This window comes from Myodes glareolus, chromosome 18 (genome assembly GCF_982192425.1).
Source record: "Myodes glareolus chromosome 18, mMyoGla1.1, whole genome shotgun sequence".
Lineage (NCBI taxonomy): Eukaryota > Metazoa > Chordata > Mammalia > Rodentia > Cricetidae > Myodes > Myodes glareolus.
In genome coordinates, this window is record NC_142043.1 from 42336724 (window position 1) to 42354825 (window position 18102).

The 18102-nt window shown below is 46.0% G+C and overlaps 1 protein-coding gene across 3 annotated transcripts in view; it reads right to left on the reverse strand.

The window, feature by feature from the left end:
- Nucleotides 1-18102, reverse strand: part of Uxs1 (UDP-glucuronate decarboxylase 1) — a 76185-nt gene that overhangs the window by 26676 nt on the left and 31407 nt on the right. For all 3 annotated transcript variants that reach the window (XM_048430182.3, XM_048430181.3, XM_048430183.3), the window contains exons 5-8: nt 14557-14617; nt 9559-9739; nt 3044-3148; nt 1332-1391 (exon numbers count right to left, since the gene is read on the reverse strand). In XM_048430182.3, coding sequence (XP_048286139.2) covers nt 1332-1391; nt 3044-3148; nt 9559-9739; nt 14557-14617 — 407 coding nt within the window. The remainder of the gene's footprint in view (nt 1-1331; nt 1392-3043; nt 3149-9558; nt 9740-14556; nt 14618-18102) is intronic.

The following is an 18102-nucleotide window of genomic DNA, read 5'->3' on the forward strand; positions in this document are numbered from 1 at the left end:
GCACCTACATGCACATGGAATACCTACATGTGCTCATACTCCTATCATGTGTATGTGAGCATGTATGTACATGAAGGTTTAATAAAAATGATTCTTTGCCAGGTGTTATGTAGTGAGTGCCTATCATCTTGGCACAAGTGGAGCCAGCCTAAGATACACAGCACACTGGAGCCCAGCTGGGCTGTATTCTGTTTCAAAAGACAAAAGAGAACAAGGGGAAGTTTTCTGACCCTGGCCCTCTTAATCCCCATTTTGTGAGGCTGGCAGCATCGGCAAACGCCCCATTAACAGCACCAGTGGAGAAAGTGCCAAACCACAGGAACCACACCACCCCCATTCCCTAAGACTCCCAAAACACAGCTCTTAGCAAATATGAAGTAAATGCTGGTGAGGAAGGCAGGGTGTCCCTTGTGTCTTTTAGACAGAGATGGGTAGGGGCTAGGGCACCTACTTTGTCCTTTAATTGCCCAGAACCTCAAAGAAGAGGAGGATGTGCTACCCTTCCATGGCAGCCAGAATTACTCTCTGTGGAATTTCCCTACAGCTATGTGGTTGCTTGACCTGGCAAACTTACTTCAAAAGTGGTCTCTTTCAATTTTACACTTTCACATCCTCATTTCCCTTGTTCAGAAGAATAATGTAAAAAGAGAAAAAAATACAGCAGGTCAGGGTCTGGGGCCCCATTGTTCCAGGTGGAGGGTCTTCCACACCCTGTAGCCACCTGGTTTTGGACTGTGTAGGAACCAACATGAATTGAAAATCCAGCCTCCTTCCTGTTCCTGACCCAAGTTTCCGGGTACTGAAGCTCCAGAGAGACCACGAAGGTGGTGGGGAGGTAACAGGTGACCTGGCATTTATTGGCATGATCTAAGTTCCCGGGTGTTGAAACTCCAGAAGACTGTGAGGTGGTGGGCAGGTAAAATGTGGCCTGGCAGTTATTGGCACTAAGCGTTCTTTCAGTGATCTTTCTAAACAGGTGAGACAATGAGCAAGTGTCCATCACCAGCTAGCTCCCAGGTTACCCTGCGGGTGGTTGGTGGCTGGCCAGGCAGCACTCACTGCTCTCACTGAAGAATAATGTGCCAGCAACAGGTGAAGAGCAACTTCATGTTGGTGATCTCTGAGATCCAGAGCAGAATGGAGAAACTCCACATCCTCATCATTGGACAACTCACCTGACCCAGGCCTCACAGAGAAGGCACCAAAGAGAGGCGGTGTTGACAGTCTGAGTCTTCTAAATGGAATCCTGGACTCTGATTACATCTTACCTAGGATAGGATGCAAACAGCCCCATGGGTCAGTGGGCATCTTTCAGGGGCCCCACCACTCACCTCCATATACCTCAGATGTGGAGGCCAGGAGCAGACGGGCACCCACGCGCTTGGCCAGTCCTGCAGAAAGCACACACATCATCAGAGAAACTGACAGCTTACACGGGCAGGTACATTTGTGTGTGTGTGTGTGTGTGTGTGTGTGTGTGTGTGTGTGTGGTGCAATTTAAACAATGTTTTAGTCCTGCAGGTGCTGAGTCTCCCCCAGCTTACCTTTTCCTAGTCCATCTGCTGTGGAGCCACAGGAAAACAAAACAAAACAAAAAACAGCAACAAGGAAAATGCAAACGGACCTTAAAAAGCAGCATTTAGGTGGAAAATGGGAGTTCCAAGCAGGGCCAGATCTAGACTGTTGAGCAGTGTGGCTCCAGGAGCTTTACACAGATGTCTATGCTCCCCAAACACTAATTCACACCATCGTTTTGTTTTTATTAAAAAAATTTAATCATGGAATATATTCTGATCATGGTTTCCCCTTCCAACTCCCCCCAGCTCCTCCCCACCTTCCCACGCACCCAACTCTCTCTCTCTCTCTAGAAAACAAGTAGGCAAACGAAAAGCAAACAAACCGGAATTTAAAAATTCTGAAAGAAAAAGAACAAGAAACACACACACACACAGATATCCACTCAAAAACAAAACCCACGCAAACACAAAATTTTGGAAACCATAATATACAAGCCATACAAACACAAAATTGGAAACCATAACACACAAGCAACAGACCTATAAGCCATACGATGCCCAAATACTGCACTGCGAGACACAAAAGTCTACAAGAAGAGCGCTGCTCTTGTTTTGCCTTGACCATCTCTGCTGGGCTTTGGGCCTACCCTGAAACTGTAGTTGATATATCCAGTGAGAATCCATTGGAGAAAAGTAATTTTTCCTTTGCAAGCAGATGCCAGCTGGAGAAAGCTTCTTTGTTAGGAGTGGGAGCGTATCTACTGTGCCCTTCAGTGCTGGGAACCTGTCTATCTGTGCAAGCCCTGTGCGCGCTGCCGCAGTCTCTCTGAGTCACACGTACACCAGTCCTCTAGTGTCTGGACGACTGTTTCTTCTGAATCATCTTTTGTGGCTACCCTATATTTTACTAAGTAACCACCCTGGCAGGCTACATAGCGAGACAGGATGCTTCTCATCCTACTCCCCAAATGGCATACCTACTACCTCGCCTGCATACCCCACCTGGGCAACTACCTGTGTCCTTCTGCTGTCTTCCAAGCTCCACACACAGACATCTTTTAGAATGGAGCCACCACAATCCCAAGTCCTGTCCCACACCTACACTCAGCACCCATGGACAAGAACTAGACAATCACCAAGTGTGGGGTCAAGCAAACATGGAAAATTCTCCAAACTTTTCCAGACTCCCAACATAAAGAGGGAAAGCCCATCACCTTCTCTTAATCCTGAGGCTTCCTACCCTCAGGTTGAGGTGAAAAGAGCTACAGTAAGAATGAATCTTCTATCAGAGTACAGTGAAGAAAGAGAAATAGGTACTGGCTTTGCTTGTAAAGCAAAGTACACAGGGTTCAAGCACTGACTCTACATGGAAAAGGGACAAAGTTACAGGATTTGGTACAATCTAAGTTTGAGCAATCAAAGGGGTCTTGGAATATACATTATAGATGGAAGTCTTGCTACTGTGCACATTTGGAATTGCTTAAAATATCCCCAGAAAGAGAGAGAAAAAAGGACAGCTTACTGACCCAACATGTTTAGCGTTCCGATTGTATTAGTCTTCAGTGTCTTGATGGGGTTGTACATGTAGTTTGGAGGGGAGGCTGGAGATGCCAAATGGTAAATCTGGTCAACTAAAGAGGCAAAAGAGAAGTGTATTATTTCCAAGAAAAATGACTTTGCTTCTAAATCAAAAACTCTTGGGCACTATAGTATAAAGCAACAGCACCAGTTTTTCTTGTGCTGAAATTCTCCTTGCTAATATATTGTTGCCTATAGATACCAATTACATCCTTAATAACTTCAAACAAAGCGAACACTAATAATAATCACAAAGAAATTTATCTTAGAATAATTCTTTAGCATATGCATAATTGCAGCATTTATTGAAGATGAAAGCAAATCTACACTAAGGAGATGGAATCTTGGTTGAACGTTGCTACCGCGGGGCATAAGCACCTTAATGCTTTTTCAGAGCTGATGGAGAGTCCCACTTCAGAACCATCCACGTTGAGCGCATCACTTCCTGTAAGTGTGCAGTACAAACAGCAGAGTGTGCTTAGGACAGTTCAGAAAACTCTGAAAACTCTGGCTATTTCCAAGTTAGCAACCCACACAGCATTTTTAAAAATCAAACTCCATAACATAAACACAGTTCATAAGACACAACAGTCTCAAATCTGAGCGCGGCATGGCACTGCACCACAGGAATTGCATGTGCATGCAGTGCAGTGTGCATGCTGTGTGTTCAGTTCAAGGCTACAGCGAGGATGCACATTGAAACATGGGCGGGCACTGCCAGAAATGCCTGAGTCATTACAAATTTCACGTTTCATTTGTTTGTTTTCCTTTTTTGGGGACAGAGTCTCATGTAGTGCAGGACCTTAGACTTCTGTCCTCCCTGCCTTGCCTCTAATTTCCAAGTGCCTGGATTCCCAGTGTGTCCCTCAGCTACAGAACAAGATTAAGTCAGTCTGGGCTACAGAAGACCCTGCCCAAAGGGGGCAGAGCCAGGGGAACAAGAGGGAGAGTGCATCCTGTGGGCCCATTGCACTTCTCTGACATCGAACAGAAGCCATGAAACTGTAACCCCCTCCTGTCCATCACTTTAGTCCAGCCCTCTGCAAGGCTCACCTGATGCCATCATGTATGGGAAACTTCCTGCTGCCCTACTCAGAAATAATTCCTCTTGGGCTGGTCACTCACGCTGCTAGCATGTTAACTGATCTATCTGCCCAGAAGCCAACAAGCTACTTGGGCACTGTTTTCCCACCTCCACTCAGACAGAGCTACAGACCACAAATGCAGAGTCCCAAGCCCATTGCAGTGATTAGCTGCAATTAGCTGCAACTGACTCTGAACAGTCAATGGGAAACAAATAGCCGTCCACAGTGCTTCAGCCCCGGCCCTTGGGAACAGCACCGAGAAGAGAGTGGTGAACAAGATATAAACTAGGTCTTTTCCACTCCCTCCCCATTTACAGTTAGGCTATCTGGTTTGCTTTACTGCCATCTGACAGGCTGGCCTTTCGATTTCCCTGGAAAGATGAGGGGTGTCCTTCACAGGTATATCAGGACCTCTTCTGAAACAGGACTTAGGTGCAGTGGCCCAGTTAAGGAGAACCTGGACACCGCATGAAGATTCAGGGTCTACAGAGCCTGTCTCCCTGTGTACATGTGTTCTGCCTGTAACACTGCCCGCAACACCCCTGCTCCTGTCCTAAAAAGGACATTGCATGGACTGTTGACTTAATTAATCTGCTGAGGAATTATGAAGAGGGAAGGAAACTTTAGAGTAGGGGCAAACAAGTTCAAAGGTTAGAAGCCTTGAGGGATATTAATAGCTGGCTCTGGAATGTAAATAAAGCCACAAAGTTAACAGCGCTCACCACCCAGAGAAAAAGCCTGAGAATGTGACAGCCGTGAGTTCAAAGCACAGTAAGAAAGAGCCTAACACTCAGGCTGGAAGTGGGAGTGGCCTTCCAATTCATCTGCTGCACCTGCTGCTCTATGGCGTCTCCGGATGCAGGCTGCCAGCGCTGCTGCCCTGACCCTTTTGCATTTACAAGGCTATGAGCTGTGATCTTAGCTAGAAAAAGAAATCGAGAGAAAAATCTCTCGAGACTTTCAGTCATCAGGCATGCTTCCCAAAAGCAGGCAGTAGCCTGCAGCCTGGGAAAAGTAGAGCAGGAGGACACTGAGGCTTGCCAGGGGAGGGGGAAACACTGGTACTAGAAAGGGGCTTCCCATGTGTGCTGCAGGTGAAGAGAAAAACTCCCGAGAGAACCCAGAGCCATTTTCAGAAGCCACCAGAGAAATCAGGACTTGTCTTCCCCCAGACACAGATCCTTATGCAGCCAACTGCAGAATAACATGCTCTCCTGCTGTCCCAGGTGGCACTAAGATTCCCTGGGGATGGTGCCCGTGCTATGAACAGCTCTGGTACACACCAGCTAAGGACTACACCATGACGCGGGTATCACTAGGAGTCTCTCTGTGAAAATGTGCATAAAGAAAGCTTCTGTAAGATTCTCTTGGCTACAAGTCAAAGATTGCAGAAATGCAGTTAGCTCTGTTTTCACAGGATCTATATCCACAGATGAGACCAACCATAGGCCAAAACTATCCCCAGGACTGCATCTATCTTGAACACATGCAGCCTTTCCCTGCCGTGATTCTACATATTGCAACCATGGTGCATATGAGACTATGGGTGCTCTCGCTTCTGTGTGGGACCTGAGCATCTATGGATGCTGTAGCCATGGGGATATGGGACCATCCTCCACGGACACTGTCTTCTCTAGGCTTTCTACAGTGTGATAAAACATTATGACTGAAAGCAACTTGAGGGGAAAGGTTTATTTCATCTTACACTTCCATATCATAGCTCATCATCAAAGGAAGTCAGGGCAGGAATTCAAGACAGTAATCTGGAGAGAGGACTGATACAGAGGACATGGTAGAACCGTGCTTACCTGGCTTGTTCGTCTTCATGGCTTTCTCAGCTTGCTGTATTATAGCTCCTAGGCCCAGGGGTGGAACTGACCACAGGAAGTTGGGACCTCCAATAGCAATCAAGAGAATACACCCATAGGCTTGCCCAAAGGGCAATCTAGTGGGGCATTTTCTCAGGTGAGGCTTTCTCTTCTCAAACCACTCTAGCTGTGCCAAGCTGACACAATGAGCCAGCTAGCACAGACACTTAGAGAGGACTGTTCTGGATGAGTGCCTAGCATGGGGCTAAGTAGCCCCCAGCCTCATCTGTGACTGCAGTATTTACAGGGAGAAGCAGGGTTCCAGGACATGGACAAACTTTCACATTCCTCTCAGCTCCATGGAAGAGGGGGACTGGGCCTTGGTTCCTACCAAACAGAACTCCAGGTGAAGGCTGCACATGCCAGAGGCCTGGCTCAGCCTGGGGCTGGGACTTTTCAGGGCTCTCTTATCATGTCCCACAATGCTCTGCATGAAGCCCTCTGGTACAAATTAAACAGACAAGACCTCTGAGATCTACCACCTCCTTCAGGATATATTTGTACTTGGGCGTAAAAATCAAAGTTGAGACATTAATTCATAATTACAGTTAACTAAAATATTCTCACAAACACAACATGTCCCTAATGCTTATATCACCAAAGACCCAAGTCCCTCCGCACAAACTTTCCCAAGCCTGCTTTTCACCTGGGTGCCCATGAGAGGCAGCCCTGCATCTCTTACTTCCCCCTCCCTGGTGTCCTTTCCCAGGCCTCTCACAGCACTGAAGCGTTTGCGAAGGGGTTGCTGAGGCTGGGTGTAAATGAGGGTCCACTGCTGCCACGTGAACACGGGAAAAGCTGAGCTTGCCAAGGGGACAGGGTTGGTATTAGTGCTACCAAGCACTCTCGCCCCTTCTGCCCTAGGCTCTTTCATGGGTGCTGCTGCTGTCTGAGCGCTGCAGAAGTGCTGGTCTCCACATCTGTGTTCATGCAGATGCTGGAAAACCAAAATAGAAGAGCTCCCAGCAAGGTGCAGGCTTTTTGCCTCAGGGATGACCACAGAGGATGGCTTTTGAAGTAGGTTTCTGACAGCTTCAATTACCAACACTCTAACACCCAACAAAGAGAGTGAGACTATACCAAATTCATACGACGAGACTTTGTAGTAACACTAGAGAGAAGTGTGTCTTTGCAGAGAGATCTGGGAAGCCACATAACAGGACACCAGGTACCTGCTTAAAACAAGCAGATTAGCCCACTGAAGAAAATGAGATGCAGGGCTACGCCACAGGCTGCTTTCTGAGAAAGGAGAGCACGGATTTCCACTTGTACTAGGTGGTCTCTAGCAGACACTGCCAAGGAGAAAGTCTCTGCAGCAGTTTCCAAGGTCCGGTTGGGAACAGAGACTTAGAAGACTGCCTACAGCATTTATTCTTAATTCTGTGCAGATGAGACCTACGTAACTCCGCTGCCCACTACTCCTGATTTTAGAAGAATGGTTGAATGCAAAATTCAACAGATTCATTTCTGAAATGAAGATTCCGGATAGTTTTCTTTAGCTTATGATTTGTTTCCAAATTTCCTTTAACATACACATATTTTATTTTCATCACTAGGAAAGAAAGAATAATATTTTTTTAAAAAGAGAAAAAACAACATTTATCTCTCATTTAATTCTTTATCAATTATACATAAGCAAGAAACTAAACTTTCATTTAATCCAATAAACTTGTATGTTTGCTGCACGTAGACATACGAACATGAGTGTGCAGGTGTGCATGTGCATGTGAGTGCATGCAGACTCTAGAGTGGTCCTATTGACTATGGCAGGCTCCAGCTAGCCTGGAGTTGCTGGATCGTTAAGGGAGGTGGAGTGTGACACTATTTAGCTCCTATGCTACTGGTAGATTAACAAGAGCATGATGCTAGGTCCCCAGATGGCAGTTCTCACCAGCACACTATGGAGAACTTCAGAGGATGCTGTCAAGGTTATCTAAGGTCCCTGGACCATTCCCTTTGACAGATGTGGCTGTCATGCCATAACTCAGGGGTAAAACACCAGATGTTTACTTTCGTGCAGTTCTAGAAACCAGATGTCTAACACAAAGTTCTGGCTGTCCATGCACAAAGGCTCCAAGTGCAAACTTCCTTTCTAGGGCTGGGACTGCACAATGGCACCTGGGCTGAACCTTCACAGGCCCTTTCCCCCCAGTGTCTATGTCCTTTCTACTATAAGGACAGCCCCCACTGAAACTGAGAGTCACACTGCAACTCTCAATCACCTATGCAACGACACACTTGGAGCAGAAGAGCTCACCGACAGCTTCTGCAGGTTATAACATTGGCTGAGCCACCATCCTCCCACTAATGCCCGAACCACAATCTTATAAAGTGCCCAGGTTCCCTGAAGGCTTTATACAGTTAAAACTGAGATTTTATTATTCAAAACCTGGGATAACCACGTTCTAGCTGGGTGGTGGTGGTGCCTTTGATCTGGAGGCAGAGACAGGTGAATCTCTGTGAATCCTGAGTTTGAGGTCAGCCTGGTCTACAGAGTGAGTTCCAGGGTAGCCAGGGCTACATAGAGAAACCAAACCTTGTCACAAACAAAACAACAAACAAACAAAAAACCCTCTAAAACAACAACAACAACAACAAAACCCCACAGCATTTTGTCACTGTATCAAAATACCAAAAATAACTAATTTACAAGAGAAAAGGGTTCTTTTAGTTGACAATTCTATAGGCTATCACCCAAAATCAGATGGCTTTGTGATCTAAGGACTTTGGGAAAAAGCCACAATATGGCACAAGTGTAGAGTGGAACAAAGTATTTTTATGACAAACCCGAGGCAGAGAAAGAGAATGGGAACAGCCCCACAATTAATTCTCTTTAGAGTATAGCCCTGACAACCTAAGGGCTTCTCTATGGAACCCACCCCAAAGGCCCATAGTACTGGCCAATAAAGCCAAAGTTTTATAGACGTATCTTTGGTCCATTTTATAATAGCCAATTTCCTATAAAATACTAAAAGTAACGACACATAAGCACTAAGCATCGGCCTTATCAGAGAGCAGAGATGTTGTCTGGTTCACTCAGTGTAGTACAAAGAAACGCCATTTTGCCGCTGGCATGTAAACAGAAGAATCACTTCCACACTGGAGGCTGGGAAGTCAAAGAGAGTGGTGCTTGATGATATGGGGTCTGGGGAGGACACACTTCTTGGTTTATAAATGGTATCTTCTCATTGTGTTCTAAGGGTGGGGGTGCTTTTAACATTTTTAAGGGCACTAATCCCTATATGAGGGAATCACCCCATGAACCAACCATCCTCCAAAAGTCACACCTCCCAGCACCATTACCCTGGGAATTAGAACCTCAACCCGCAACATTTAGACCATAAATGATGTGCACCACATAGGCTATATTCACATGCCAATTTCAAGACTTGGGAGACCCCATGACAGTGGACAGGCATTCACCTGGCAATAACCACACTTTTCATGGAAACCAGGGTTGCACCTTACATATGATAAAAACATCAAAGAATAAAATGCGAAAACAATCACCTTCAATGTAGAGGGGCTCCACCACATCATGGTTAATCAACTCGAAGTTCTCATGGCCAATCCAGTGTTCCACATTTCTCTTTCTGCCTGTGAAGAAGTTGTCCACCACGGTCACCTCATGGCCATCCATCATGAGTTTGTCAGTCAGATGGGAGCCCACGAAGCCTGCGCCTCCAGTGATCTGTATTGGGACAGCCCCCGAAACAACAGAGATGGCATGGAGACAAAGCTCTGGCATAAACTAAATCTCTGGGGCAACTACCCTGTCCTGTTCTTCCTCACTAGGACTCTAGTGTACTGATGTTCTAATTCCCCTACAATATTACACTGGATAGGCTGAGGCAGAAGAATTAAAAGTGTTTTTAAGTACTGAGAAAATATCTGATTCAAATGCGACACACTCTAGTACCTGACTCAGGATGAGAGCTCATTTCATTTAATCTCTTCTTTCGGGAGTTCTGGGGGTTGAATCCGGGACCTCACACATGCGAAGCAAATGTTCTGTCCCAGAGCTGTGCACATCCAGACCCATGACCATCTTTTGCTTGCTGTTTTCTTTTCACTTCTGAGACAGGGTCTTGCTACATTGCCTGACCTCACTTTGTAGTCCAGGGAGGCCTTGGTTTAATTTCCTGTCTCGGCCTTCTGAGTAGCTAGGACTGCTGGCCAGAGGGGCCACCAGCTCCAGCAAATGTTCAGCTGTTTCACCCAGTACCCTTTCTCAAGATGTCCATGATTACAAACTTACGAACTCTCACTGTTTTGACTGACACTACACATACCACTGAGCGAAAGCTTCTGACATGAGCTCCTCTGTGGTGCTCTAGCGTCTCTGCAGCAAGAAGACCTGCAGTCACCCACGGGAGAAGAAGTGCACTGGCCAACGATACATGCCCGCTTCTAACATTCCCACAGCCTCAGCAGGCAACTCTTGGAGGCATCGTGTGCAGCAAGGACTAACGTGCACTAGATTTCTTTTGTTTCCTTCTTCAGGAATAATTCCTTCTAGCGAAAATGACGAAGGGTTTTTATAATATACACTATGTTTGTTCTAATGCTCTAACTGTAAATTTTATCTCGTCAGACAATCATCTCAAATGGAAACACCAGCAGAAATTCAGCCTTTACAAAGCTTTCCCAAGAGGACCAACTATGAACCCAAATGTGGCACAGCTCTGAACTTACAGCTCATCTCAACGCCACGTACTTCTTGCTTTTCTGGGCACTAATGAGTTGCTCAAATAGGCTTGTTCAAGGTGAGCATTTAACTTATGCTGCCCAGCAAAATCAACAAAAAGAAATATCCAGACAAACCTTCTCTGTGTACAAGGCTTTGACCATTATGCAAAAGGCTTTAGGTTTTAATAATATGTCAGATGTGGGCCCCGAATGATGCTGAAATGTCCTTAACCTATGAGCTGGCAGATGAACCAAAAATTCTAAGTACATTTGTGGCAGGAAGGTATAACGAGAAAGAAAATCTGCAAAAGAAAACCTTGGCAAGACCATGTGGTATTTACCAGTGTGCCTATGCTTTGAGTCCACCAAAGTCCCCTTGTTAGAAATTCACGTCATGAGGCACCTATGATGGGAGGTGGAGCCAAGGCCCTTCCTTAGGGATCTGCCCTCCTGGGTGCATCAGGGCCTGGGTGCACTGTGAGAGTGGGGTCCTTATAAAAGCGGAGGCTCAGCCTCTGTCTTCCCTTGCTCTCTACCTCTGCCGCTGTATGACATGGTAACTGGGTCAGATGCAGGACCCTGGTCTCTAGAATCACACAAGCCAGGACATTTCTCATCATCAGAAGCTATCACTCTGTGCGTGGAAATTATGTGCACGGGAAATTACAGCAACACAAGCACACAACTGCAGACCATCAGATCTGTGGTCAGTCTGTAACACGGCCACAGACAGACTAGAACAGCCTTTGCTACTGGTACCCTAAGACGTCCAGAACAACAGAAAGACATCCACGATCCCATCAAGGGTAATACAGCCTAAGGTTAAGACAGCAAGATGGCCCAAAGTGAGCTACAAATTTAACAGCTTCTACCAGAAGCACAGAGGGGGAAAGTTTGACAAGCTGATCCTAAAATTTTTAAGGAATTGCAAAGGAGTTCAGAATAGTCAAACCATCTTGGAGAAACACACACACACACACACACACACACACGCACGCACGCACGCACAAATGCATGTGAGCATGTGCACGCTCACACACTCACACACAAGGAGGGGGATAACAAAGTGGTATGGCATGCCGCTTAACTTCAAAACTTACTATGAAACCACAACAATCAATACTGATTTATAAGTCAGTGGATATGACAGTCCAGATATAACTACTTATATTCAAATGATTTTCCCAACAAAGGTACCAGATTGTGAAGGACAACTGAAGCAAAAGAAAGAATGCCCCTCACTTAACATCATATTCAGAAATTAACTCATAATATAATTGTGAGGTCCAAAAGAAACTCAGGACAAACGGCTAACTACAGTTCCTAGTAGCATACCAAAGTGTTTGCTGGACTCCAGGCTCACTCAGTACCCGAGGCTCCTCTCAGTTCTTCTCGCTCTACCCCCCTACCCTAAACTTCTCCAGCTCCTGGGCTTCCCTTTCCCCAGCTTCTCATTCCTATATAACCTGTCATTTGGCCATGTGCCTTCTTGATCCTTTAAGCTCCACCCCCGCCCTTTCTCCTCTTTGCTCTTGCTCCCTCCCCCACCTTTCCTCTCATGGCCTGCCCCAGTCCACTGGCCATATTTAGCCTACTATGCTAGGTTCTCTCCCTGCTCTGGACTCTTCCAGACGCCTCTGGCTGTGCTCTCCCTCATCTACAACAGAAACCTTCCCTTCACTTTTTATAACAATGCAGACCTAAATTTAAGTTTCAACCTAAAAAACTCTTAGAAAAAGACATGACAAATCTTTGTGACTTTAGATTAGATAGTAACTTCTGAACTATTCCATTAAAACACAAGCAACAAATTAAAAAAGTAAAATAGAGCACCTGAAGTAGAGTTGATAGGGACACACACACAGAGAAAGACAGACAGACAGACATACACACACATTTTCATGCACGTCTAACAAAATGAAATTACTAGTCTACATTATGACAGTGTAGTAGAAATCTTGCATTATGTTTTATTGTTGTGCTGGTACCCACCTGCTAACTAAAGTCCCTACTCCTTATCTGGGGAAGAGAAACACTTGCCAGAAACCGCCTGGAGGGCAGGTGCCCTCTCTCCCTTCCTCTGTCCAGCTATCTGAACAGAAGTCCTATTGTGGTCCGCTGGCTAAGAAAGGCACACTTTTATTGCTACCTGCTCTATCTGTGGCTTCACCACTGCTGGCAACTTTCTCTGTGTGCATTTATTGCTACCTTCAAAACATCAACCAGCAAAACATCTGTTCCTACCATTTCTGCTCTTGTAAACAGGCCTCACTGTGAGGAAAATTCCTTTCGGTGGGCAGGGGACCCAGAGACTACTCTTGGGTGGCTACACTGCCCCCTGACCTATGAAGGCTTTAAGAAATTGTGGAGGGTGTTGGACTTCTCCAAGGCATTAGCCGAGTCACAGCCCATGCAAAAAGAGGAGCTCTTCCATCTCTCCAAGGGCATGCTGATTATTTACTGGTTATTATTTTCACAAAATGGGAAAACAATATGCAAAAAAAAACTGTGGTAAAGAACTTATAAAAATATACAAAATCTCTATTATGATCCAACAATAAGAAGGAAAACCTTTTTAAAATAAGTAGCCAAAGAACAAAGACCGCCAATTAGCCCAAGAATAATCCCAGTGAACCATGGATGAACCTTGGAAACATGCTAACTGAAAGGAGCCATCACAGCCAAGCCAACATGGCATTAGTCTATCTGAGTGAAGAAGCCAACTGGTAGACTCAGGCAGACAGCGATGTGAGAAGCTGCCTAGTGTTGCTATATGGATGATGAAGTCAACTGGTGGCCTTAGGCAGACAGAGAGGTGAGCAATTGCCCAGGGTCGCCACACGGTAGCTCTGGGGCATCATGACTATGGTAAGCTGGATCTGGTGAGGGTTGTGCTATTTTGGGATTACAATAGAAACCAACGAATTACACTTTAAACAATGAATTACATGTTATGTGTATGGTACCCCAATAAAGGTGTGACTTCAAAGGAAATACAACAGTAAAAACTCTGTGTAGTGCCCTACAAAATAAGATACAGTTTTTCTCCTGAAGAGCTCGAGTTAATATTTATCAAGGAGACTCTTAGCCAGGGAAATTCCCAGGGTAATCACCACTGTGGTCCAAGCACCAGAGAAGGTTAAGGCTGCAAGGCTGAAGTTTCAAGGATTTCCATATAGACTGTACCCTTCAACTCTGAACTCTTTGGTTAGTTCTAGTAATTCTATTTAAGGGGAGCCTTTGGGCTTTATACATATGAACGTGTGTCTTCTCTATAGACAGTCTAATTTTGGCCTTTTAGTACACAAGAGAAAGCCACATGTCTACACAACATCACCTATATTCACAGCAACATGGTTCACAACAGCTTCAGAGCAGAAACCGCTCGCGTCCATCAACTGAGAAATGGACAAACAAGGTCTGGGACATCAATAAGACACAGTATTGTTCACCCATGGAAAGAAAGGTAGTGGGTAACACTGGAAACATCACTCTAAGTCAAAGAAGCCAGACTCAAGAAGACAGTGCATCACTTCAGCACATGAAACATCTGAATGGGGCAAAGCCCTGGGGACAGACAGCAGCCATAGTGGATGCTGGGAGCCAATGGAGAAAGGGAAAGCAACCGCTAATGGTCAGTATGTGATGCCACTAAAGCAGTGCAAACAAAATACAAAACACTGCATTGGATATAAATACACACAAATTTATACGCTCCAAATTTGTATTTTTTTAAATAAAAAAGTATAAAGCTTCATTTGAAGAGGTAGAAAAGCAAATTTCTTAATAACATAAATGGAATCTGGTGTGCAAACTTACCAAAATCCTTTTCCGGTCCTTTTCTGATAAAAACTTCACTGGTGGGTATTTCTGGGTAAAACTATAATACAAAGAGATTAAAAGGGAAAGTCAGCTCATTGTGGTTCCCAGGTCACTCCCCAGAAGCCTGTGGGCAAAGCCTGGCTTGACAATCCATGCAGGAAACAGCGTCACTCCACCAAGCTGTGTGCCAGCCCTGCCTGGTTGAAGACAAACAGCTTTGATCCCCTTTCTGTACTGATAAAGGAATGCCTTGTTTAAAAGTATATATACATGTATATCTTTTTGCTAAAACATCTCAGTTGACTATTTTTTTCTATTTGTTCTCAGAGCATGGCTGCCACTCCTTTCCCCTGCAGAGAGGAGCAGAGGCGACAGCGGCTAGTTTCCGTGTGAGACGCTCCTCACCTACCCCTGTTGGGACCCAACTGGAAAGAGACTGAAAGTTAAGGGAGCTGCTGGCTGGCAGCGGCAGATGAGAAGCATAGCTGTGCCTGGCAGGTCAGGTCAGGAATGCACTAGACGTGGTAGCACCACACAGCAATCCTCAGCCTGTGGCTGGGAGGAAAGAGGATCAACATTCCCAGGCCAGCCTCTCTCTCTCTCTCTCTCTCTCTCTCTCTCTCACACACACACACACACACACACACACACACACACACACACACACACTTCGTACTGTGGGGGTACTACATCAGATAAAGCACAAGAACAATGTGAAGTCACAGGTCCATGTGGAAGACTGATTCTCAAGACAGCAGAGGCAGAATAAAACTCCCCTGCTCTAGAAGTTTCTGCAGCTCCTTCCTAGTCAGAGTCCCCGACAGAGCTTTAATGAGTCTGTGCAGATTTGTAGTAGTTACTGTTGTAACAGGAGAGGGGTGGGGCTGCCTGCAATCTCCTTGTCCAGCACAGAGCTGGTACAAAATGCGCGCGTTAATGGTCACTGAATCGAACAGAGTAGCACACTCATTATATGGGGGCTGCTCCCTGAGAACAGACAGTCAGGCTGAAACGGAGCAGAGGCCTTCCTTTTACAGTATAGAATTTTCCTCGGAAGAGCTCCCATGCTCTCAGAATGGCAGGCTCCCTTGTACACTGTAAGCACAGGCAGACAAGAGTGGCAATCCGGGCTCCCAGTTCTGTGGCCTCCAAGCTGTGCCAGGCAGCTGTGTAGAGCTCATCACTTCCTGCCTCACCCAGGGCCCGCAGAGGCCATCCCAGCCACCAACTGTCCTTGTCACAGATTGCTTAGAGTCAGCACTTGAGGAATGTTCTCCGGGCTGTGGAGAGCAGACGGGGGTCTATGCTTTCACAGGGGAGGCTACGCTGGAAACGCTGGAAACGTTGGACAGATGTCCTACTCGCCAAATGGTCCTCTGCTAACCTATCTCCTTCCTTCAGGCATGTGGGAGCTGGTGTATAAGTCACTTGGTCTAGTCACACCTCGTCCGTCCCTCTCCAGCTTCTCAGTCGGGTCATAGGTCACTTTCTTTTCCCACACTAGACTGAGAGGAGGCAATGAAAGAAGTCACCAGCTGCCAGAAACAGAGAGCAGAGACATGGCCTCTACTAGGCGGGAAAGAACTGGACAGGATGGTGGCTCCTTCCCTCCCCGCGGCTTCCTCTTCAAGACTCCCTCTACTTTGTTGCTGCTGTCACAGAGCTGGGTATCATCTAGTCAAGCTCTCTATACTGTTGAATTACATCCCCAACCCAGGAGTTCCACTCTCTGTGTCTCAGGGGAGTGAGCTGGCAGGTACACACTGAGAAACAAAGGGGAAGGAAAGAGACATGGTTCAGAGAGGACCAGAGGCACAAGACTGCCAAGTAAATGCCAGGAGTGAGCATACCCATCAGTCACAGAACAAACTGAATCTAAGTTACTAGCTTTGGGTGTGGTGTCCTCCCTCAGCATTCCCAGGGGTTAGTTTGAAGACTCCAGAAGACCCTAATAAGGGAGGATGCTCAAGTCCCTTACACAAAGGATCAGTACTTACACAGTCCTCACACAACCCCTAGCATGCTTTTAAGACTAGGACTCAGACCAATCCCAGATGAGCAGATAAATAATAAGGGCCACAAATGGGTAACAAAGATGTCAACTTCCGGCTTCTTCCTCAAACTCCTGATAAGAGACAAAGGCTTGAAGGCCTGGTGGAATCCCCCCTACCCTGGCCCCCAGTAGAGACTCCCTGCATCAGACTTGTTTGATAAGTTCAAGTTTAAGGTGGGGACCAGGCCATGCTTACCACAAAACTATGGGTCTGTCAAACCCTTGATATTATTCAAGCTGACCAACCCCAAATTAGGGAAGGAAGGCCCCCTCAAAGATCCCAATTGTGGAGGGGGTACCAAGCCCTACCTCCCACCCCCACCTCCACAGCCAGGGGTTCAAAATTCTTCCCCAGAGGGTCTTCCCCTGTGTGCTTGCTGTGTGTGTGTTCCCTTACCTCTAACAAAAGCTGGTGGATCCGTGTGCAGTGTCTGCGATTTCCCTGCTGCAGCTGTGTGCTGCACTCAAGATCTTCCCTGCCTTTAAAGCCTTTAAAGGGAAGAGAGAACGAACCTAATCCAGACCCTGGACAGTAATGCTTTGAATCCTCTCAAGTGATGTCCAACACCAGCACAAGGTGTAGGCTATGTCAACAGTCACTACTTCACAGTGTGGGGAATAACAACCAAAACCGTGGCTCATGCTCAGTACAGACGCAGTTCTTCCCCAAATACTGTCAAACTACAGTTGGTTGAAAGCGATGTGGAACCTGAGGACATGGAAGGCCAATTACAGTTCCTTAAAGGAAACTTGCTGTATTATTTATACCAGGAAGGAAATGGCAAGTAGTCTTCTCAGAGGAGGATATACTTTTAATTTATAACTGATTTTTATTGAGCTACACATTTTTCTCTGTTCTCCTCCCTTCCTCTCCCCTCTCCTTCAACCCTCTTCCATGGTCCCATGCTCCCAATTTACTCAGGAGATCTTGTCTTTTTCTATTTCCCATGTGGATTAGATCCATGTATACCTCTGTTAGGGTTCTCATTGTTGTCCAGGTTCTCCCAGAGGTTACACTTGAGAACTAAAGCCGATGGTGTGCACTCCTGCTAACAAAGTAGCACCTCACCAGAAAGCAACTAGGACCCAGCTATCACTTTATCAGTTTTTAAAACCCTTCTAGACCTCAGCCTTAGGGTTTTAGGCCACACTCATAAGAATAAGAAGCTCTCTCATTAGGAATCTAAGTCACCCACCACTGGGTTAAGAATGCAGCTTAGCAGGAAGCGCTTGCAGTGCATTCAGAGTCCCTAAGTTCCATCCCCTAGACCACAATAAAGGTAAATAAAACCATCACCACTACTCAGGATATTCAAAGAATATTTAGAGAAATAGAGATGAATTAAGGCAACAGCATGCAAAAGGCTTCCTGAGTTCGCAGATCAGAAATGCTTTTCGTGTGTGGAGTTAGTGGACACATTCCCCGTCAATACTTCCTACTGCACAGCATGTTCGTTTACCAAAGCGGATCGTTAGAGATGATTTAAGTG